General features: G+C 52.2%; 1 protein-coding gene and 1 long non-coding RNA gene across 2 annotated transcripts; one reads left to right on the top strand and one right to left on the bottom strand.

Annotated features, from left to right (window-relative positions):
• The first annotated feature begins 3,991 nt into the window (after nucleotides 1-3,991).
• PHB (prohibitin) lies at nucleotides 3,992-15,966 on the top strand. The gene is made up of 7 exons (XM_042916364.1): nucleotides 3,992-4,067; nucleotides 6,369-6,484; nucleotides 7,799-7,960; nucleotides 9,941-10,083; nucleotides 10,252-10,368; nucleotides 13,460-13,555; nucleotides 14,940-15,966. The coding sequence occupies exons 2-7, from the start codon at nucleotides 6,397-6,399 to the stop codon at nucleotides 15,150-15,152; spliced, it is 819 nt and encodes a 272-aa protein (XP_042772298.1). The 5' UTR covers nucleotides 3,992-4,067; nucleotides 6,369-6,396; the 3' UTR covers nucleotides 15,153-15,966.
• Nucleotides 15,967-21,705: 5,739 nt separating this feature from the next.
• On the bottom strand, nucleotides 21,706-23,181 carry LOC122206370. Its single transcript, XR_006196436.1, has 3 exons — nucleotides 22,647-23,181; nucleotides 22,348-22,541; nucleotides 21,706-22,106 (listed from the first exon to the last, which is right to left on the bottom strand). It is a non-coding gene; the product is annotated as an uncharacterized LOC122206370 (long non-coding RNA).
• Between the last annotated feature and the right edge of the window lie 324 nt (nucleotides 23,182-23,505).

The following is a 23,505-nucleotide window of genomic DNA, read 5'->3' on the forward strand; positions in this document are numbered from 1 at the left end:
CTAGATTCTCTATTCTGTTCTGTTGAGAGCCAATACCGCATATTCTATAGTTTTATGGGTAAATGGACACTCAGCTTCAAGCGCAGTAAACCTTTCAACTTTGTTCTCTTTTTCAAAATTGTTTGGCCAATTCTGGGTCCTCTGCAATTTCATACAAATTTTAGAATTAGCTTGTTAATTTCTACTGCACACACACAAAAAACCTGCTGGAATTTTGGTTAAGATTGCTATGAATCTATAGACCCATGAGGAGAGAATTGACATTTTACCAATACTGAATTTTCCGTGAATGTGGTGGACATTTCTCCATTTATTTAGGTCTTCTTTAATTTCTCTCAGCAATGTTTGTGGTTTTTACTGTATACATGTTCTTAAATTTATCCCTAAGTACTTCATATTTTTGATGCTATTGTAAATAGCATTTTTAATCTTCAATTTCCAAATGTTTAGTGCTGATTTTGCAAACTGACTTTATGTTTCACACCCTTGCTAAGCTCACTTATTGGTTCTAATAGTTATTTTCTTTTTTTAGGACTTTTTTAAAATTTAGATTCTAGTTAGTTAACATACAGTGAAATATTGGTTTCAGGAATAGAATTCAGTGATTCATCACTTACATACAACACCCAGTGCTCATCACAAGTGCCCTCCTTAGTGCCCATCCCCCATCTAGCCCACCCCCCACCCACCTCCCTCTGTCAACCCTGTTTGTTCTCTATTGTTAAGAGTCTCTTGCGGTTTGTTTTCCTCTCTCCTCTCGCCTCCCTCCTTCCCATATGTTCATGTTTTGTTTCTTAAATTCCACATACGAGTGAAATCAAATGGTATTTGTCTTTCTCTGACTTGTTTCACTTAGCATAATACACTCTAATTCCATCCACACCGTTGTAAATGATGAGATTTCATTCTTTTTGATGGCTGACTAATATTCCCTTGCATATATATATATAAGATATATATAAAGATTTCATTCTTTTTGATGGCTGACTAATATTCCCTTGCATATATATATATATATATATATATATATATATATATAGATATATAAGACATATATCTATATATCTATAGATATAGATATATAAGATATATATCTTATATATCTAGATATATAAGATATAGATATATATCTATATATATATAGATAGATATATAAGATATATATCTATATCCTATATAGATATATAAGACGATGTGGTATATGTGTATATATATATATATACATATACCACATCGTCTTTATCTATTCATCAGTCAATGGACAGTTGGGCTCTCTCCATAGTTTGGCTATTGTTGATAATGCTGCTATAAACATTGGGGTGCATGTGCCCCTTCGAATCTGTATTTTTGTATCCTTTGGGTAAATACCTAATAGTGCAATTGCTGGGGCGTGGGGTAGTTCTATTTTTAATTGTTGAGGAACCTCCATACTGTTCTCCAGAATGGCTGCACCAGTTTGAGGATTTTCTACATACACAATAAATAAAGAGTTTTACTTCTTTCCCAGTCAAAATGCCCCTATGTATTTTTCTTGCCTAGTATAGGCTAAGACCTTAGTGTTGATTAGAAGTGATGAGAGTGGGCGGGGCGCAGTCGGTTAAGCGTCCGACTTCAGCCAGGTCACGATCTTGCGGTCTGTGCTGTCTGTGAGTTCAAGCCCCGCGTCAGGCTCTGGGCTGATGGCTGGGAGCCTGGAGCCTGTTTCCGATTCTGTGTCTCCCTCTCTCTCTGCCCCTCCCCCGTTCATGCTCTGTCTCTCTCTGTCCCAAAAATAAATAAAAAACATTGAAAAAAAATTAAAAAAAAAAAAGAAGTGATGAGAGTGGGCATCTTTGCCTTATTCTTGACTTTGGGGGAAAACATTAATCCTTTCCTCTCTACCTGTCTTTCCCAACAGCCATCTTGTTCTGCTTTTGTGGACAGTAGAACATTTCCCTTTATCTGGGGACAGCAATGATAGGGTTGGATGGTTCGTTTAGATTTTCCATCCTCCCTGTGTCTCTGATTCGGCCAAGTATTTTGTTTGTGTTGCTTTTGTTTGTTTTTGTTTTGTTTTGCTTAGATGTTTTTGTTTTGATTTTCCCTTTCACGTTATGGCTTTTCTCAAATGGACTTACATCACTTTTCTGACTGTTCTATTTGAGAACGAGATATCGCAGGCTGCTGGTTAGCCCACAAAACTCTTCTTCCTGGGTACTTGGGTGCCCCGCTAAAGAATACATTTCCCAGCCTCTTTGGTGACTAGATGAGGTCATGTACTCAATTTTTCATCAATAAAGTAGAGTGGAATTTGCATGTGCTGCTTCTGACCCGTTTTGCTTAGCAATTTTGTTGTTTTCCCCTCCTGCGAGCTGGAACATAGATGGCCCATGGTTAGGTAAAGACAGTCTTTTCAGGGATGGCCAACCAATGAGATGAAAGGAAACGAGGCCTGTGAATGGCCCAGGGAGCAAAAGAAATTAACTTCTATTTTCTTTAGTCCACTCACTGTATTTGGGGATCTCTTTGGTCCTGTAACTTAGACTTTGCTCTAACTAATATCCCAACTAATTCAAGCACCGAAGGGCTGGTTAGAAGCTTCATGTGCATGAAGGCTCATTCAGTGGCGGGTTTCACTCTAAGGTAGTGACTCTCCAGGTGGCGAGCACTGTTGTACCTTCTGGGAATAGAACAATGAAGACAGCTATCATAGAGCCTGCATTCTGACAGCCAGAGGAAACAACTGTGCTTGGTTAGGGCCAACTCACACCCACCTGAAGAGTGCTGTTGAGGGTATCTCTGGTCATTCGATGGTGCCAAGTGGGGACAGAGAAGAGGAGGGAAATGCAGGAAAAAGAAGTTGAAAGAACCCAATCCTACCAGACTCCAGAAATAGGCCTAGTTTTGTTAAAGTGAAGCGTCCCTACAGTACTTAGGTAGGACCCTAGTTGAAAATGCAAAACCTGAGTCTAATCATGAAAAAAACAACAGACAAACCCCAAATGAGAAATACGCTTTTTGTTTGTTTTAACCTAATAAAATACAAGGAAGGCTGAGGACACTTTTCAGATGAAAAGAGATGCGAGAGACATGAGAAATAAATACCGTACCTAATATTAGACTGCATCCTGTATGGGGGTGGGTGTGTGTGGAGATTGCTACAAAGTTCATTATCGGGTCAATGGATAAAATTGGAACGCAGAGGATAAACTTACTTAAATCATGTAAGAGGAGGCCCCTATTCTTAGAAAATACAGAGAGAAGACGGGAGGAGAGAGGGAGAGAACAAATAAAAACAAATGGAGCAAAATGTTAGCAATAGATGAATTTGAGTAAAGGACTTATGTGTTCTTCGTATTATTCTTGCCACTTTTCCATATAAGTTTGTTTGTTTAATTGTGTCCAAGAGGCCCCGACTCTAAAGCGGGCCCCTTGACTAAATCAGTGCATGACCCTGAATGTATCCCTTCCGGTCTCTAGTCCACGTTTTCTAGTCCAGATGGTTCTAAGGTTCTTTCTGGTTCTGGCAATTGACGTCCCACGACTCAGGGCATTTCCTGGAAGGACTTTGGAAAGATGGCCCCATTTGCTTCCCTCCAGGTCCCTCAGCCCGCCAGTTATCTCACCACAACTCTCTCCAAGATGCTCACCCGTCCTCCTTCACGAGCTGTAAACTTGCCCCAGCCCATCCCTGCCACCGACCGCGCGCCCAGCCACTCTTTCCGGGGCCCTAGGGCCCATCTCCTGGCAGGTTCTAGCATCGGTTCTAGACAGGCACGTGCATGTAGCCCCAAGAAACTACAGCCCCCAAAAGGCTTTGCGACAACCCCTCCGTGTTTACCACCAGAGAGGAAAGGCTTTTCAGCGCGGGCCAGACACCGAATGGCATTTTGGGAATCGTAGTTCATTTGGGAAGAGCCGGGAACCGGGGGTCAGGCCGAAAGCCACCCTTCCCAGAATGCACAGCGCTCTCCCCCACCAATCGGAGGCCCGGATCTTGGAAGGGGGGCGGGGAAGAGAAAGAGCTGAGCAGCGCATGCGTGGTACGTGTGGCTGGGGAATTCATGTGGAGGTCAGAGTGGAAGCAGGTGAGAATGGAGGGGAGCGGCTCCGGCCACGATCCGGGCGTCTCTGCAGCTCCCCGCTGCGTTCTCGTTCACAATTTGGGCGGGTGGGGTGCGTGCATGGGTCCGCCTCGTGTTGGAGGGGAGAGGGTGTGACCCCGGGACCAGCGGGGGTTGCGTCGAGTGAGAAAGGTGTGTATGGGGGCGGGGTGAGGAACAATCCAGAAGCTGTATTAGAAATGGAAAGGTCGGGACTGGGTGTCTTGGCCTCGGGAAAGGAAAATAGAAATGCGCGGGGAGTGATCAAGGAAGATTCGGGAGTTGAGGTCTTGCCGGGCGGGAGGGAGGATTTGAATCTGAAGTGGACGACGACGCTGGGGCGGGGCATTAAAAAGTTAAGTGCGGGGTGGGGGAGGGCCCTGCCTGGGTGGCTCAGTGCGTTGGTTGTCCGACTTGAGCTCAGGTCATGATCTCGGGGTTCGTGGGTTCAAGCCCCACATGGGCTCTGTGCTATCAGCGCAGAGCCTGGAGCCTGCTCTTGATTCTGTGCCTTCCTCTCTTTCTGCTTCCCCCTCAAATAAATAAACATTAAAAAGAAATTAAGAAAAAAATTAAGTGCGGGAGTAGATTCCAGTTAGGTCAGTCGGGCTCCCGCCCACCCCGCCTCAGCCCCGCCCTCCCACTTCTTCCCGGGTTCTCCCTTGCAATGCAGCTATGGAGAGCGTTTTTGCTCCTTTGGTTCTTCTGGTATCTTGGTCCCAGAATGTCGCCCACCTCCCGCTTCCCTATTAACAGTGAAGTGTTAAGCTGTGCCTGCCAGAATTAGACCTCCAGGTGCTAATCCTGGTTCCACCACTAAAGAGCTGTGTGATCTTAGTCTCTTCTTGTAACCTTGCTGTGTGCCTCAGTTTCCTCATCTGTAATAACCTACCTCATAGGGGTCGGTGTGAGGATTAAATAATTGCCATTCGAAGACTGCCTCCTGATATAAAAGCTAGCTGTTACTGTTACTTTTGCTGTTGGAATCACCATGTAGCACATTCTGGGAGTTACTTTTCCAAACCAGAATTGCACAGAACCAACCACAAAGCAAGCCTTTGTCTTGGGGCTTGCTTGCCCAGGAAATGGGAGGGTGGTTTAGTGTGGTGCTGAGTTCTCCGTGGGTGTCAGGCCCACGTCTCATTCCCATTATTGAATCAAGTGCCCCAGTCCCCAAATGGAAAAAAAAAATTTTTTTTAATTTTATTTTTAATTTTTTAAAATTTACATCCAAATTAGTTAGCATATAGTGCCACAATGATTTCAGGAGTAGATCCCTTAGTGCCCCTTACCCATTTAGCCCATCCCACCTCCCACACCCCCTCCCGTAACCCTCAGTTTGTTCTCCATATTTTTGAGTCTCTTCTGTTTTGTCCCCCTCCCTGTTTTTATATTATTTTTGCTTCCCTTCCCTTATGTTCCTCTGTTTTGTCTCTTAAAGTCCTCATATGAGTGAAGTCCTATGATTTTTGTCTTTCTCTGACGAATTTCACTTAGCATAATACTCTCCAGTTCCATCCACATAGTTGCAAATGGCAAGATTTCCTTCTTTTTGATTGCCGAGTAATACTCCATTGTGTATATGTATACCACATCTTCTTTATCCATTCATCCATCGATGGACATTTGGGTTCTTTCCATACTTTGGCTATTGTCGGTAATGCTGCTATAAACATGGGGGTGCATGTGTCCCTTCGAAACAGCACACCTGTATCCCTTGGATAAATACCTAGTAGTGCTATTGCTGGGTCGTAGGGTAGTTCTATTTTTAGTTTTTTTGAGGAACCTCCATACTGTTTTCCACAGTGGCTGCACCAGCTTGCATTCCCAAGAAATGGAAAAAATTAAAAATTTTTTTTTTAATGTTTTTATTTCTGAGACAGAGAGAGACAGAGCATGAGCAGGGGAGGGGCAGAGAGAGAGGGAGACACAGAATCCGAAGCAGGCTCCAGGCTCTGAGCTGTCCGCACAGAGCCCGACGCGGGGCTCGAACTCACGGACTGTGAGATCATGACCCGAGCTGAATGGTCGGACGCCTAACTGCCTGAGCCACCCAGGCGCCCCAGAGATGGAAAAAATTTTAAAGCAGAAGAATTGATAGTACACTTCTCCAAGCTGTAGAGTTATTTATTAGGTGGCCTTGAGTGCGTGATTTTGAGCTCTCAAGAGTGGAGAAATAAAGAGCCAGCCTGAGAAGTGAATATGGTGCCTCAGAGAGGGCTTTCTTTTATGGATTTCTGATTTCGGGATCAAGCTGTTTTGTTTTGTCCCCGCCCCCCGCCGTAGGTGTGAGTGGGGTCCAGCAGGAGGCGACATGGCTGCCAAAGTGTTTGAGTCCATCGGCAAGTTCGGCCTGGCCTTAGCCGTGGCAGGAGGAGTGGTGAACTCTGCCTTGTATAATGGTGAGGCTCCGAGGGGTGGTGGTGGGGCACTGCCTTTTGCCGGATTTCCATTGGCCTGCGTGGCCCGTGTCACACTTGTGGTGGCGGCGTGTGTGAGACCCAGGGGGGCTCACCTGCCATCCCACACCATACGGTTGCCTTGTCCCTAGATCCTCTGCCCTCGTGGCCGCAGGTCCTCTGCGAGCCTTTGTTCACAAAGAGCCTCCCAGACCACGTGGCGATCGGACATTTCCAGCTACTCTTGTTGGTTTGAAGTGACGCTGCGGCCGAGTGTCGGGGTCTCACGGGAGACCCCGTGGAGAGAGCTCATTTGATCCCTCGGCCGCGTGTGAAGTAACCCAGCGAGGGCTTTAGACCTTGTCTGGAGCCGGATCTTTGGCTCTGCTGCAGTTGGGTCGTTCCAGACAAAATATCTTTTGAGGCGCATCGCCCAGCCTTTAACAGCGCGACGGGGGCTCCCGCTGGCTTTTTGCCTGCTTTCCTGTGCGACCTTAGGCGAGCCATCCCCTCCCCGCCCCAGGCCTCAGCTTCTTCATTGGTCAAGCAATAGGACGAAACTGGTTTATGTCTAAGACTCCCTCCAACTCCGGTAGTCTCTAGCTTTCGTGATTGGAAAGCGGCGATAGATGGACCTCCCTCGTTCGTGAGTATCTAGCAAGAGGAGGATAAGTCTAGAGCGAAGATCTTTGGAGCAACTCTGAAGTCTCCTGAGGCAGAGACACAGAGCCGCCGCCGAGAAAAGCTTAACTTGGTTTAAACGGCGCCGCTTTCTGCTCTGATGTCCGCAGCACAACTGGAGGGTAATCACCGTCACTGATTTCTCTCTGAACCCAGAAATCCTTAAAGCCTGAGAGAAACCGTGCCCTTGGAAAGAGTGGGACCTTCCGAATGTTAGGGGTTCCGTGGCTAGGTTAGGGTGCAGCTTCTGGGAGCACTGGCTTAAATTGGAACCAGGATGGGACGGTAAAGAGCTTGGTGAGTTTGGGAACGAAGTTTGGGGAGGTGATTTCCCAGAAACGTGTTGGCGGGTGGGATGGTTAATCGGAGCAGCGGCCGCCAGTTTCCAGGGACAGGATGCTGAGGAATCGATCCTGTTACCAGAGTCCTTGGGAAGACCGTGGGGTGGGAAGGGATGGCTGAGTTCTGGAGCTGCGTGGAAGCCTCTAGAGGCAGAAGTGTGGCAAGATGGAGCCGGGAGAGGGGAGACTTAAAAAAAAATAACAAGAAAGCGCCAAGGAGCTTTCAGAGGCAGACTTTTTGGTTAAGAGGCGAAGGGATTTTTTTTTTTTCTGACTTGTTCTCCTTCACTCCTAGTGGACGCTGGGCACAGAGCTGTCATCTTTGACCGGTTCCGTGGAGTGCAGGACATTGTGGTGGGAGAAGGGACTCACTTCCTCATCCCTTGGGTACAGAAACCTATCATCTTTGATTGCCGCTCTCGACCGCGTAACGTGCCAGTCATCACTGGTAGCAAAGGTGAGTCTTGCCCGTGGGTCCCATGAGGCAGCGTGTGGAAGGGTTACCGTAGGATCCAGAAGAGGCCGGACCTCCCCGAAGAACTCCCTTGTAAATTCCTCCTGGAGAGATTTTAACACGGATTCAGAGAAATATGTACAGCACACAGACAGCTGTACAAATTTAGGGAGATCCACAAAGATAGACTTCGAGAGTCACGGAGCGCTCCAGTCTTAAAGAATATGCCGGATGTGCCTCTGCTCCGTCAGTCACCCCTTCCGGTCAGTTCTCGTTCCCCAGGGTGACGATGTCAGCCGGTCTCCAGCCATCCCCCGTGCCTTCACAGCCGGCTTCCCCTTGGCCTTGTTCTCCAGGGCCTCTGTCTCCAGCAGTGCTGGCCTCACACGGGCTGGGGCCGGGTCCCTGAGAGCAGTCTCCTGGTGTCTGGGATGCCGCTGGGTTCCCAGCGAGCCCCAAACGAATTGCCCTCACCGCTCTCCTGCCGTCCTACCCACAGAGGTGCCCAGGCAGTAAACAGAATAGCAGGGATCTTTCTGCACGGCGAAAGGTGAGGGTCGTGTGGCTGCTGGGTTTATTATCTGGGGAACACTCGAGGCCTTGGGTGCCATTCCCTGGCCGATGTGTGCTTACGGTGACCGTGCCAGGTGTCAGGCTGGGTCGCAGGGTGGGGGTGGTTCGGAGATTTCAGAGGTGACTAAAGCGGGGGCCCCTGGGGAGCTCAGTGTCGCTAGGGACGTAGACGTGTGGACAGACAGTTACGGTAAGCGTGGCTTGTCCTGGAGGCAAGGGCGTGGGGTGGAGGCGAGCGGAGAAGAAAACAGCTCGCCCCCACAGGGGGCTGCGCAGGCTCCCGGGAGGACCTTAGCTTGAGCTGGGACTTTAGCGAGAGACCTGTGCCGGGCAGAGGAGGGGACAGGTCAGTTGGCATTTCGCAACCTGGCCTGTAGCTCCCGGCTACGGGGTCTGGCTCGCGTCCTACAAAAGGGAGATCAAAGTGGGGCGGGGTTAATCGAGAAACATAAAATTTTAACTTAAAAGCGTAGCTCTCAACTTCCCACCTCTTCGGGATTGCGCTCGCTGTTGTGCGGCACCTGTTTGTAAGGACGCGTTACTTACACGTCTTCAGAACTGTTGACAGGAACTTCCAGAGATCAGGAGTGTGTGCATCTCCCGCTCCCCTGGGTGGCTGGTTCAGAACTTTCCCGTGCGTCCGTGTCATTGATGACCGCAAGCAAGCTGACCGTGCTTTAGCCTCGGGCAGGCCTGAGCTGTCAGGGGACGTTGTAATTAATGTTGTGCCCCCTGTCCCCCCCCCCCCCCTTCGCCTGGATCAGGTCACGAGAAGTGTGTTCCAGATGAGTCCGATAACCCCTTCCATCTGTTCGCATTTGACCCAGCGCTGTCCAGTCTGATTTCTCCTTCGCTCTCCCCTAGCGTTCCTGGAAGGCAGATGAAATCACCCCCCGTTCTTACAGACCAGGAGATAAGCTGAGATTGGCTAAGGCTGAGGTCACACAGTTAGTAAACAGGACGGGACTGCAGCCCAGGCCTTCGGACTGACTGCCGGTCCAGCCAGAGTGGACTGTCTCCGCTGGGCCCACGATAACCTCTCCAGGGCAGACTCCTGAGTGGGGCCTTGGAAAGGCTTCATGCTAAAACTCTTGGCATTGGCCTGTTTCATTAAAACACGCACTGTTCCACTGTCCCGCGGTACCTGTCATGCACGTACTCGGAATTGCTTATATCAGAGGACGTTCATTCAGGACAGACTGAGAAGCTGTCCTCCCCAGGAGCCTTTAAGAATTCCTGACTCCAGGGCTCTGCTGGGTTCACTAACCAGAAAGCCCTGCGTGGTGGCCCCTGCCCTCTAAGGTCTTAAAATCAGCAACTTTACGCAGCAATTGTGGCACTCTTGGGGTAGGAGGGGTCACATAGAAGTGGTTTTGATCGCTAACTCCGGCCTTTGTCCCCTACCCTAAGATTTACAGAATGTCAACATCACCCTGCGCATCCTTTTCCGGCCAGTCGCCAGCCAGCTTCCCCGCATCTTCACCAGCATCGGGGAGGACTACGATGAACGGGTGCTACCGTCCATCACGACGGAGATCCTCAAGTCCGTGGTGGTGAGTGACGGGGCCTCAGCCTAGAGTGCGGTCCCCCAGAGATAGACAGGTGCCAGGAAGAGCGCGGTGGCGGGAGGCTTGGGATGTGGCTCGTCCTTTTCCCTCCTGCTCTCTCTGCTTCCTCATCGCCATCCTCACCGGGCCCCCTCTGCCCTCCCTTGGAACCAGGCTCGCTTCGATGCCGGGGAACTGATCACCCAGAGAGAGTTGGTCTCCAGGCAGGTGAGCGATGACCTCACAGAGCGAGCAGCAACCTTTGGGCTCATCCTGGATGACGTGTCTTTGGTAAGATGCTTGGTGGTGGGGGGAGCCTGCGAGGGAGGGGCTGCGGTTCTTGTTCAGGTGCTTGGCCCCATTTCCGGGTGGACGTTAGTAGGTCCTGCCTTCCACGTGCCCAGACAGGTGACTTGAAAATGTGGAAACTTCTCGACTGTGAGACGGTCTCCGTGGGTTTGTTTTCAGATGAGAGTTGTTTTCCTTTCCCTCTGCCACACACATACTTCTTTTCCTTTTTTTTTTCTTTTCTTTTTCTTTTCTTTTTCTCTTTTCTTTTCTTTTCTTTTCTTTTCTTTTCTTTTTCTTTTCTTTTCTTTTCTTTTCTTTTCTTTTCTTTTTTCTTTTCTTGCCTTTCCTTCCTTTTCCTTTTCCTTTTCCTTTTCCTTTTCCTTTTCCTTTTCCTTTTCCTTTTCCTTTTCCTTTTCCTATTTATTTTTGAGAGAGAGCATGATGCCGGGGAGGCACAGAGAGACAGGGAGATAGAAAATCCCAAGTGGACTCCACACCATCAGCACAGCCCGATGAGGGGCTTGAACCCACGAACCGTGAGATCATGACCTAAGCCGAAGTTGGGACGTTCACCCGGCTCAGCCACCCAGGCGCCCCCACACACATTTTTCTTTTGACTTCTAGCCCCACCCGATGGTAGGGTCCCTAACCACTAGACTTTTCACCTCCTCCAAACTGTGTGTGTTCCCCAGAACTCCCTGAGAAGTAGTGTCTTGTTAACCCCGTTGGATGCCGGAAGAAGCTGCCTAGCGAGACTAGAGAAGGCTCACAGTTTTCCTCCCTAGTGCACACCTCCCAGCCTGACCCCTTGGGATGTCCTCACATTTAGGGTCTGAAGCTCAGTGAGGTGGGCTCTGGGAACCCCCGGTGAAAGGGGATAGAGCGTGAATGAATGGTTCTGTTCCCCAAAGCCCGGTATGGGGCACAGGGGACATCTCTGAGGTGTAAGTTATCCTCTCGGGACCGTAGAGTGCGTGTATTTCTATGACACCGAATGCCATGACTCAGAAAGCAATACAGGCAGGATAGCATTTCAGATCAAGGAGGGTGATGGGGAAGGGGTCGTGTTTCTAGATGCTCTGGGAAAAATCCCTGGGAGTGATTTGTGCGGGTGGCGAGGTAGAGGGTTTCCTGTTCGTTCTCCTGTGCGTCGCTAGGGAAAGGCACCGTTTCCCTCTCGGCGTCTGTGCAGCTGTTTAAACAGTCCTGCTCTCCAGACACCCAGCGCTGACCTCGGGGCGCCCCGCTCCCCCTTGTTTCAGTCGCGGGCTCCCTCTGCTGGCGGGATGCCGGGCTGCAGCCATTCCCCTCTAACCCCAGCAACTCCCACCTACTGTTAACCTAAACGCCTCGCCTGTGAGGCAGTGCTAAGTCAAAACCTAAGGAGAAGCTTGGCGTTCTGCTAGACTTTTAACCACATACTCCATTCGGGGGAAATGCGGGCTGACCACAAGAAACCATATCTAAGAGGTGTGAGGAGAAAATTAGATTTCGGGGGGGATTTGCTGCCCTCACCTGGCCCTTTTAGAAAGGAACTTTATTCCTTAGTTACACATTCCATTTTAAATTTCTCAGGACCGCGTTTTCTTCCCCGGGCTTTGAACACGAGTCCAGAAATGGAACAGGCAGAGTAGAACAGCTGCATTTGGAAGAGTGAGGAGCGTTACAAGTTGTGGAAGGCAGCGGGACTAGGATTTACTCTCGAGGAGGAGTGTGGAGCTGCTTATGTTTCTCCCTTTTTTCTCATTTTTTTTTTTTTTTTAAATCTCTATTTATTTTTGAGAGAGAGAGAGACAGAATGCGAGCCGGGGAGGAACAGAGAGAGGGAGACACAGAATCCGAAGCAGGCTCCAGGCTCTGAGCCACCAGCACAGAGCCCGATGCGGGCCTCGAGCTCACGAACCGCAGGTTCGTGATCTGAGCCAAAGTCGGACACTCAACCGACTCAGCCACCCAGGCGCCCCTGCTTTTCCTTTTTTTTTTTTTTTTTAATTAAAAAAAATTTTTTTTTTTACATTTATTTTTTGAGAGACATAGAGAGACAGAGCACACGTTGGGGAGGGGCAGAGAGAGAAGGAGACACAGAATCCGAAGCAGGCTCCAGGCTCCGAGCCGTCGGCACAGAGCCCGACGCGGGGCTCGAACTCACAAACCGTGAGATCGTGACGGGAGCCGAAGTCGGACGTTCAACCGACCGAGCCCCCCGGGCGCCCCTCCTTTTTTTAAAAGCAGAGGTTGGGAGGGTGGAGGGAGGGGATGAAGCAAATAGAATTTGGTAGCAAAACCAGCGCCATTCTTCCCTTTATTTCTTCCTTTTTAATAAAACGTGGGTTAAATAATAAGTAAGTCGCTCTAGTCTCGGCATTAAGAGTTGAGCTCTGTTCCCACTGTCTTCTGCCGTCATTGCAGACTGTCGCCTCAGCCAAGTCTCGGTTGTACGTGTTCTTAGGGAAGGTCTGTGGGTAGTCCATTGTAAGCCCTCACCCTAAGCAATAGCTTTACCTGCCTTCCCTCCTAAACCCTTTACCAGAAGCGCTCACACATGAGGAATACTGTGATTCGCGTTCCACCATTTTTCACCCTCTTCCTGTTTGGTGGTGGGGCTTCCTTGCGAAAGACGGGGATGGTTAATCCATAAGCGGAGAGCGTCACGCCCTTGAATGCCTGAGAACCGGCTGCCTCCTTCGCTCTCAGGGGCTCAGTTTTCCATCTGGCCTCTCTGGGGGCTTCCAACAGGCCATCAAAGGATGGGCCCTGGTCGGAGGACGGGGGTCCTAGAACCCGCAGCCTCCTCCCCTTGGGAGGTGGTCACTTGAGTAGGTGCCTTCTGGTGCCCACGGGTGGTTGTCTGCTTCAGATCTCGCCGAGGGCAACAGAAGGACGTGCGGGAGCCGTGGAGGCAGCCGAGGCTTCCGGGGTGTGCCCTCGGTTTGGACCCGGATGTGGAGGTGGAAGGACGTTCTGGCCTCACAGAGGCCTCCAGCTGCTAGAGCCATTCCTGGCCCCTTCCTTCCAGCGGCCACGGGGGCCCCGCGGCAGCGCTGCCTGAACAATCCCGCCGCCTCATCTCGCGCTCCCTCTGTCCCCTTAGACGCATCTGACCTTCGGGAAGGAGTTCACAGAAGCGGTAGAGGCCAAACAGGTGGCCCAGCAGGAAGCGGAGAGGGCCAGATTTGTGGTGGAGAAGGTGAGTGTTCAACCAGATGGCAGGGGCCTCTCTCCCCTTTCTCCTGTGTTCAGCCTCCCCGTTTGCTGGGTGGCCTGGAAACTCATCATCTGTCATCTCTTTTTCTGGGATCCTCGGAAGGGGATTGAAGGAACCGCACTCCTACGATTGGTTCCAGGGTCTTTGGGGGCTAGTCAGGGATATGTGAACTTAGGTTCCGAAGTCACCGAAGGGTAATTTTTCTTCCACTTCCCCTAAGATCAAAAACACTCCTCCTACCAATAAAAATGTTTTCTCCTGGAATATTTTCAGCTTCACTGAGAAGTCGTTTTTAACCGTGGTTACACAAGTGAAAGCTGACAGCGAAAAGGATCAAATGTTGGGCCAGATGCACTATCGTCACTGAAGTTTTTTTCCAGCCCTAAGTCCATCCAGATGTGGCAGAGTGTGGTGGGACAGGAGATAGTTGCCTAGCAGCCTGCTCTTCTGGTCTTTGCAGACGTGTATTTATTTCTTGCTGTTGCTTCCCCCCACCGCTGCTGGTTTTTCTCGGGTTAGTCCTAATCCAAGAACCCTTCGTCCTTTGAATCAAGGTAGAGAGATGTATTGGTGGCCAGCGTTTAATTTTAGAGAGTGTAAACTCCACGTGGACGGGAACTTTGTTGCCTGCCCCCCACCCACTAATCTCCAGAGCCTAGAACACGCCTAAGACCATGCCTGGAAATATTAGGTGCTCATTTAACATTTGCTGACACGGTACCCGCCTCCCGTGACCTCGGACCGGTTGTGCCCCGCTGATCGATGTCACCCTGCTATTAACGGGTGGGGAGAGCCTCGGAGATCTCTTTCAGTTGGTTGCCTGGGCTCCCGGTCAGGATCCAGCTTAGCTCAGGGGCGACTCTAGGGCCCGTCACGCATACGTGCTACTCCTCCCCAGCTGCCCTGTTTTCATCAAACAGATCTCATTTGTTTGATGAAAGTCCCTTCGACTTGGGGCTGGAGGGAAAGGTGAGCCTGAGGGTGGGTTCTGCCTTTTTTTTCTCCCTCCCGTCTTCCGCGGCTTGGATCCTCCTGGCCCAGAGTAAGGTGGCCGGACTGGATGGCTGTTGACGTTAACGAGAATTTTGAAATAAGACAGATACTTGCGCAGCCAACAGAAAGAGAGCCCTGCAACCATGAGAGGTGGCGCTGCATTGCAGGAAAGCGGAGGACTGGGTGCACGTGCCTGTTGACCCCACCTGGAGGGGAGGAGGAGGAGGAGGAGGAGGAGGGAGATTCCCAGAGTTCCTTCAGGAGCCGGTGAGGGTGCCTCGCCGAGTCCTTCTGAGGCCGCTGCCCGCCGTTCAGCACCCTCAAGTGTGATCCTGGTCTCCACCCCCCCCCCCCCCCACCTCCACTCTCTTAGGCTGAGCAGCAGAAGAAGGCGGCCATCATCTCTGCCGAGGGCGACTCCAAGGCAGCCGAGCTGATTGCCAACTCGCTCGCCACCGCGGGCGACGGCCTCATCGAGCTGCGCAAGCTGGAGGCCGCGGAGGACATCGCCTACCAGCTCTCGCGCTCCCGGAACATCACCTACCTGCCGGCCGGGCAGTCCGTGCTCCTGCAGCTGCCCCAGTGAGGCCTGCCCGGCCCGCGCCGCCTCGGGCCGCCTGGGCCACAGCCCCGAGGATTCTGAACACCGCCGTCCTTCTGCCCCTGCCCCAGAAATCACTGTGAAATTTCATGATTGGCTTAAAGTGAAGGAAATAAAGTGGAATCACTTCAGATCTCTAATTACTCTAGCAGACGAAGCTTTCTCATTCTTCCCATTTCCACCCACTTTCTGAGCCACCTCCTTCCCCCAGATTGCCAAGTGCCTACACAGCCCGGGGCAGAAGAAAGGGCTGTCGTGCACAGCACGGGTCTCCGTGTTTTCTGGCGGTTCCGACACAGGCCCGGCTGAAGAGGTGCCAGGGAGGGTCAGAGAGGAAGTAATCTGTCTCTTGCCATAAGGCTGATGCTCTCGAACTGTGGGGCCAGCGGAAGCAGGTGTGAACAGCTTGAAGAATCTGCCCCTGAGACGGTGGGTGGGCCTGATTCGCTGCCCCCCCCCCCTTCCACCCCCCCCAGGGTCCTGCAACTGCGACGGGCTTGGACGGCGAGCGAGCGGGCCTGGACTGAGATGTGAGTCCGGCCGAAGACTTCCTGTCCACCCCCCACCTCGGTGTCTCAGGACACCCGACGGATTGCAGCTTGAAGGATTGCATCCTGCCGGGGGCCGAACGTGCCTGCCAAAGACGTGCATCCTGTGCTCCTGGCTCCGTCGTTCAGAGACTGCCCTTCTCGAGGGTTCTGTGCCTGCGCTTTGAAGGAGGCGACCTTGGGAAGAAAGCGAATGTGTGTAAACTGCCGTCAATAAATGACACCCAGGCCTTCCAGCCCAGGTCTTAAAAGGGTTTGTGGTTCTGTTTGTGGGAGCCGTGGGATCAGAACAGAGCATTCTAGAGTTGGCGTGTGCACGTGTGTGCGTCGCCAGCTGGGACAGACTCTCCAGCGAGGCAGAAAATGCTTCGGTTTCAGAAAGCACCACTTTGGGCTGTGTCCCAGATCCGTCCCCCGCCTGAAATGAAACGAATCTCAAGTCGTGCCAGGGGAGGGGGGTCATGAGATGGGCTCTTCGGAGGCCACGTGGGTGCAGATTAGTTCACTTTTCCCCCGTGGCTTTTGGTACCACCCCCCCCCCCCCCCCATTTCTGACTGGGAGCCATAGGCCTGCCCACCAGCCTGTTGGCAGCGGACAGACGTCACGTGCTACGCGCGGACAGTTGCCTTCCTTGCGCGCGAGTTCGGTTTTTTATGTTTTTGTGTTCCGATGGCCCCAGGTTGCTCTGAGGTCGGTTTGTATTGCTTACTCCGTTTTGCTTTGATGCAGAAAGGACTTGGCCTTTGAGGGGGCCAACCGGATGTATTTTGGATGGTGGGGAGGGAAAGCCGACCGACCATTGAGAAACGAGCCAGTGACCCATCCGAAATCCTTCTAGGAACTAGACGCAGAAACAGCAGTGGTGGGGAGCACTCCCGTTCGCTGTGCTTTACCCTCTGCGCTCAGTTTAATCCCTGGGCTCACCACCTGGTCAAGGAGAGCCGCCCAAGAGACCTCGGCAGGCCAGTCTCTGACCTGAATTCCGCATTTCCTCTCCCCTTTCCCACCGCACCCCCCCCCCCCCCCCCCCCGCCGCCCCTGCACCTGCTCCCCCTCCTCCCAGGGCCTCCCAGCGGGGGTCTGGTCCTTTCCCGTTCCCCCAGAGCACTCAGACAAGTGTGATGGGCCGGGCTACACCTCCCACCTCCCACCAGAGCCTGGTGAGAGCCGCGAAGCTCCCATCTAGCCCAGCTCCCTAGCCCCTGCCCCGGCACCCTCTATCTCAGGGTGTCTCTTCCTATTTCTTTGCTGTAAGAACAGTGAGGCCCGAGAACCATGTGCCTGGACTCAGCGCGACAGAGACGTGAGCAGAGAACATAACTTCTCGATAGCTTCCTGAAGGGCTTCTACTCTGCCGCCTTCCTCCTTTCCTGCTGTTTATTGCTTTGGACACCCTTATGGGGGGCGGGGGGTGGGGGGGCGGCAGGGGCCGGGGGCGGGAGACTCCCTCCTCCCCAGGCCCTTTTTAAAAAGAGCAGTTGTGTTTCTTGCACCGGGCGGGAGATTGGGTTTCATCCTCCAGGCGTCTGCAGGGGAGCCCTCCACGGGTTTTGGGTCCCCTCTGCCTCGCAGGCCAGCCCTTCTAGCCACAGACAGGCCAGCTTCCTACCGGGTTTGCCTTTGACCTGCTTGCCTCGGATGATGCCAGTGACAGCCCGGGGGCCTCGTTCCGCCCTGACTGCCGCCAACTAATTCTTTCCACAAATGTTCAAGGGCTGTTAACCGGCTCCTTAGCCCCAGAGCCCCCCCGACGGCCTCTGGGCTTCTCCAGATTTCTCCAGAAGCTGCCACAATGGGCCTTTATCAGTTCTGGGATTCTCTGGGCCTTGAATAAAAAGCCAAGTCCTGTCCTGGCCAGGGAAGAGCCAGAGTAGGGAGTGCCTTCCTCCCTCTCTCCTTGGGTCAGGCTGAATTGCTTCCTTGTTCGGGCCTGGAGAGGTCGCTTGCTAAGAAGGCAGTGGACCCTGGATAGGCAGCGGAGAGAAAACTGTTAAATTACGTTCACGTTAAAAAATACCAGGAAGTACGAGGCTCTCCATGGTCTGGCCACCGCTGGCTACTTTTCTAGTCCAACATTACAGTTTACTGCTTGCCTCCCCAGACCAACCTAGCAGCTCCCGTGGGGTGGGGAGCGTTGTTTGACGACGCCATCGTGGGCACTGGGGGAGGGGGAGGGGAGAGGGCAGTGAGGCTACAAGACCTACTTTGTATGGGACAGACTCCTACTACGAAGAATCGCCCCCAAAGTCATGCCAGTAACACCCACCCCCCCGCGTTGAAAACGCACACCGGACTGACGTCTCTTTTCTGCGCCCCCCACCTGTTCACCGCACCCCCTTTGCTCAGCAGCCCTTCAACCTGGAGAGCCCTCTCCCTACATTTCACAGGCCCCGGGAGCCCCATCCTCAAAGGCTTTCTCTCCCACAAAACGGCAAATCCCCTCTTCTAGTCATTACTTCTCCCTTGCCTGAATTTCCTCATCCACACTCTCATGAGGCATTTAGCGATCTCCTCATTGAGCTGGAGTGTGTGTGTGTGTGTATGTGTGTGTGTACTCTTCTACTCTATAAAGGGCAGGATCTTCATAGGACTCAACATTCCTCCTTCCTCTTCTTTCCCCCAACCACTGCCTGGTCTTTTCCCCAAGTCAAGCACGCCTGGCTCTTGGGGGGAGCGCCCGGGTGTCCGTCGAAGGAACCGATGAAGGAGCAGCCAGCACAGGACCGAGGTTAGGACTGTGGACCGAAGTCGGGTCCTTGCGTTCTACTCCCACGCCGTCGTGCTGTTACCCCAAGCTCCCCTGAATCAGGCCCTCAGGGTCTAGCAGACCGACCCCTCCACTGCTGGGCTGCCCCGGCTGACCCCCCCCCCCCCCCAGTGCCGTCACTCTCTTGCTTCAAACAGCCTCCGTGTGGGATTCTCCCCTCGCCGCCGCCTGCCCGCAGCTCAGTCTCTCCCGCTTCTGTCTGGAAGTTCTCTCTCTCTCTCCCTCCCTCCTTCAATCCTCGTCCTTCTCAATATCTTGAGCCCGACTTAAAATGCCTCCGCTCCGGGAATGCGCCTCTGGCTGATGCGCCCCAGCTTTCCTAGCGGCTAAGATCTCCCTTTATAAAAAGGATGCTGACTCTAGACCGCCTGCAACACGGGGATTGAGAATTCGACAACAAAAGAGCCGTGAGGCCTGCCCGAGCCCATAGAGGCCCGGATGCTTTGGCCAGGCCCGGTGCACAGAGCTGGAAGAGAGAATACGTGGCAAAATGCTGGCCTGGGGAAACCACTTTAATACAGCCGAAAGAGAACGCCTTTGCAAGGAACGCTGGGTGGGTAGAGAGGAGGGTATCTTTCCAGCGCCCTCCAATCAAGCTACTTTGGAAGAGAGAGAGAAAAACCGAAAGGACAAGGCCACTTTGGGGGAGCTTAAAGCTGTCGTCATCCCTGCCGGCTAAGAGGAGCCATCCAGATCAGCCAGAAAGGCCAGGATCACGCAAAGGCTTGGACCGTCTGAGTTCGGCTGAACCGGCTGCAAACACTTGGGTGAGGGGTGGGCAAACCACGGCCGGCAGGCCGAGTGCAGTCCGACTCACGGGGGTTTTTTACCAGCTCACAGTGGTGTTTACACTTCTACGTGGTTGGGAAAAATCAAAAGAAAAATACAATTTGGTGATACATGGCAATGATGTAAAATTCAGACTTCGTTGTCCAGGGGCGAAGTTTCGTCGGAACACAGCGAGTGTCGGAACACATTCGCGTTGCACTTCCAACGGCGGGGCTGAGTAGTTCCGACAGACCCCACGTGGCCTGCAAAACCCACAGTATTTACTCTTTGCCCCTTTACGGGACAAGTTTGCTGAGCCCCGACTCGGGGGATTGGATAGCCTCGGAGAAGAAAAAAAAAAAAGAAGCGTGGGATTTGGAAGTCTCAGGGACCAAGGGGACTGAGGGCTTTAAGTCCGACACAGTGTAATTGCTACCAGAGTTCTCGATCGTGTCCCGGAGAGCAAAGTTCTGCTGGGGCCCTGGCACACACGTTTATGATGCCTGCCGTTCTCCCTGGCTTGCACATGTTTCTGAACAGGACAGAGGACAGGAATGGCCGTAGCACACAGGTGGGAATTAGGAAGAAAGGAGGACCCGATGGTTCCTTAGAGATCTGAGGCTCTCCAGGCCTGGGATAAAAGTACTTCCTTTCCCTCCAGGAGGGGTTTGCTACTGGACAGTCCTTCCAAAGCTAGGAGAGGCCACAGTCAAGAAAGGGAGCCCAGTGCACAATAACTCCCAGAAATGGGGCCTCTGGGAGCTTCAGCCACTGGGTAGAGAAAGTCTCTTGGTTAAGGCCACATCTATCCTGGATAACCAGAGATCCCAAAAGAACCGCAGATGCTACTCATTGTGGATTGTGCCAAACCTGATCTCTACCAGACGTCTGACAGCGGATGAGCTCGCCGTCTCTAGCTAGCAACTGCTTCCTGTCCTTGCTTGACTTTACCAACCTCTCAGTGTGAGCATTTCCCTCTCCCATGTCCCTAGCCCTCCCCCCTTCAAGATCCTGTCCCACACTCACTTCCTTCAGGGTCCCTTCCCTGTCTAACTCCGTCCCCACTGAAATCACAACAGTGTAGAACCGAGCAGGAGGCTTTCACATCCTCAGGGACAACCCCTTCATTTAGGTGAGGAACGTGAGGGGACTTGCCCAGCGTCCCACTGGATGCTGGTGGCAAAGCCAGGGGTGGGACCCAGGTCTGCAGGCTCCCTGTCTGGTGCGGTTTCCATCCCATCTCTAGCTTCCAGATGTTCCCGATCTGAGGCTCCTTGTCCTGTCAATCCTTCCTGGCACTCACAAGTCGGTGAGTGCGTGTGAAATCTTCATCACTTTCACAAGCTTACTTTTATCCCCAGCTAGACTATCACAGGTGGGAGGCAGAGACAATGTCTTCTCTTTCGTGAGGCTCTCCATGCCAGGGAACTGCAGCGATCCTGACTGACACAATGGAACTCTGGGCTGGGCCCGACTTCCTAGATCTCTTGCTCCAGGAAGCAACTCCCATTTACTGGAAAGAACGTGGGTTCTAGAATTAGAACGATTTGGGACTGGATTCTGACTCTGCCATTTACTAGCTTGGGAGACCTTGGGTAGCTTACCTAAATACATCAAGCATCCTTCCCCCCTCCCCCCCCCCCCCCACTTATTAAAAACCTGAGGAAATGGGGACACCTGGCTGGCTCAGTCGGTAGAGCATGCGACTCTTGATCTCAGGGTCGTGAGTTGGAGCCCCGTGTTAGGTGTAGACATTACTTAAATGTATAAATAAGTAAAATATGAAAAAAAAAAACCCTGAGGAAATGAATATCCACACTGCAGTGTTGTTGAGGAGTAAATGAAATGGCGGACGTGAAAATGCTTTGCACAGGGCTCTGAGCACAGATGCTCAAACTGTTCTTGTTGCCTTTCCTATTTGTGTTCTGGGGGGCTCCCTGGCTCTCCCAATGTCAGGGACCAGGAAGCTTCTTTGGAATCCGGAGACAGCAATGGGCATCTCTGTGCCCTGATTCCATGCTGGCTATGGAGAAGGGGACACAGGGATCATCATGGGTCCGACCCCGATTTGATTCAAACAAGAAGATGCAGGAGGAATTGGGTTCTGGGCTTCTCCTCCCCAGGGGCCTAGATGTCTTGGAACAGGCGGCTTGGCTGAGGACTCAGGAAGCCGTGTTGGGCCCTTGTTTGAGGTTGACGGTGCAGCTTGGCCGGGCAAATGCCAAAGCATGTTTTGCACAAGGGCTCTGTGTTTTAGTCTGCTATGCCCCTGTTTGCACAAGAAGCTTCTTTTTTTTTTTTTTTTCTCTAATGTTTATTTCTTTATTTTCGAGAAAGAGAGAGTGCCTGCACGAATGGGGGAGGGGCAGAGAGCCAGGGAGAGAGTAGACTGCACGCAGGCTCCGTGCTGTCAGTGTAGAGCCCGGCTCGGGGCTTGAACCCATGAACGGTGAGATCATGACCTGAGCCGAAATCAAGAGTTGGGACGCTCAACCGACGGAGCCACCCAGGCGCCCCTGCACGAGTAGCTTCTTATCTTCAAGGTTCCACTCTCCCATCCTTACAATGACAGCGGAAGTGAATTCACCAGCTGAGCTTGGGGGAGTGTCCGGCAGGTCCAGTGGGGCTCCGAGTCCCTCCTTCCCCTGCTACGGCCACAGCAGCGCATTTGTCACCTTGGTCCTTGCCGTCGTTTGAAGGAAGGGTTCCGTGGCTGCAAAACTTTGACACCCACGGTCCTGGAAGCCGTGGTCAAAGGTTCCTTTCAGCTCCCCGGTTTCAGGCCAGCCTGGGAAGGCCGTGGCCTCTCTTGTCCACCAGATGGCAGCAACCGGCCTGCAGCCGCAGACCCCACGCTTTGTGGGCAAGTACAAGACATTCAGGAAAAGACCTCGGGGAAGGGACTAGGAGGCCGACAGCGGCAGGTCCGAGGATAAGTACACAGGTCGAGGTGACCCTTTGCAGAGGGCTTCCTGATACGGAACCCCCGGGGGCATCTGTGGCTGTAAACATACCACGTGTCCCGGCCCAACCCCCAGCCAAACGGCTGCTACCCCTCTTGGCCACGTGGGAGACAGCCACCCAGCTCAGCTTTACCTCTTTCTTAAACCCGGGAGGCTCCCAGGGAACTGGGTCCTCAGGCCTTGGCAGCCTGAGGTCAATTTGGGCAGCTCGCTCCGTTGTTGCTGAATTAATGAAACACAAGGGAGACCTCAGACAGGATCTCTTTCCCAGGTTCCGGGGGTTTCCTTTCAATTTCTCAAAACACTCATGAGGCGGAGCAAACAGACCTGCAAAGAGCAAGTTCCGAATTGACACACGAGCTGCTCCATTCGTTCACCCCCACCCCCACCCCCCACCCCCCCCCACCCCCCCCCCCGGTGATTACTGAGTACCTACTGTGCGCAGTCCTGGGATCAGAAGATGAGTCAGATACGGGTCCTTTATACAGAGGCTGCTGCCACTCGGTCCAGATGACAGACGATCAGGTCACGTGTGTCAAAGTGCCTTATATTGTTTGTCTTCTCCCTTCAGAGTTCTCTTCCTTATTTTCGGCGTGGGTCAACAGCTAAATGAGGAGGCCGCGAAATGGGGGACGAAGCTGGGAGAGGGAGGGGTTGGAAGGAAGCCCAAGACAGCTCAGACTTTTGCCGCAAGGAATCCACGCGGCGAAATGCAGAACGGGCGACACTGTCTGTCACTGATGGGTACGGATCTTAAAGCAGAGCGTTTTCCCCCCCACCCCACCCCGCCCCCGCTTCTCCCATAAATTTTCCCGGAGAATCTGCCTTCCAGGCTCTACCGGTTTCACCTCGTAAATGCTCACTGCCAGATTCTTTCAGTTGCCTTAAAGATAAGACTTAGTGGTTCAATACTTCTTTTTTTTTTTAAGTTTATTTGTTTATTTTTGTAGTGGTTCAGTACTTTTTCTTAAAGTTTATTTATTTATTTTTTTAGTAATCTCTACACCCAACATGGGGCTCGAACTCACGACCCGGGGATCAAGACTGGCATGCTCTCCCGACAGAGCCAGCCAGGCGCCCCAATTTTTTAAACGTAATTTCATTTAATTTGGTTAAAGTGTATTTATTTTGAGAAGGAGAGAGCACACACACATGAGAAAGACCCTCGAGCAGGCTCCGCGCTGTCAGCACACAGCCCGACCCAGAGCTCGAACCCGTGAACCCGCACAATTAAGACCCGGGCGGAAATCGAGTCGGACCCTCGACCGACTGAGCCACCCAGGCTCCCCAG

This window comes from Panthera leo, chromosome E1, assembly GCF_018350215.1.
Source record: "Panthera leo isolate Ple1 chromosome E1, P.leo_Ple1_pat1.1, whole genome shotgun sequence".
Lineage (NCBI taxonomy): Eukaryota > Metazoa > Chordata > Mammalia > Carnivora > Felidae > Panthera > Panthera leo.

What these genes read in the sequence shown, in the direction of transcription:
- PHB (XM_042916364.1), top strand. Translation starts at nt 6,397, where the DNA reads ATGGCTGCCAAAGTGTTTGAGTCCATCGGCAAGTTCGGCCTGGCCTTA. An exon ending in AGTCATCACTGGTAGCAAAG is followed by an intron (nt 7,961 to 9,940) that starts GTGAGTCTTGCC and finishes CCCTACCCTAAG; the next exon opens with ATTTACAGAATGTCAACATC. An exon ending in TCCTGGATGACGTGTCTTTG is followed by an intron (nt 10,369 to 13,459) that starts GTAAGATGCTTG and finishes CTGTCCCCTTAG; the next exon opens with ACGCATCTGACCTTCGGGAA.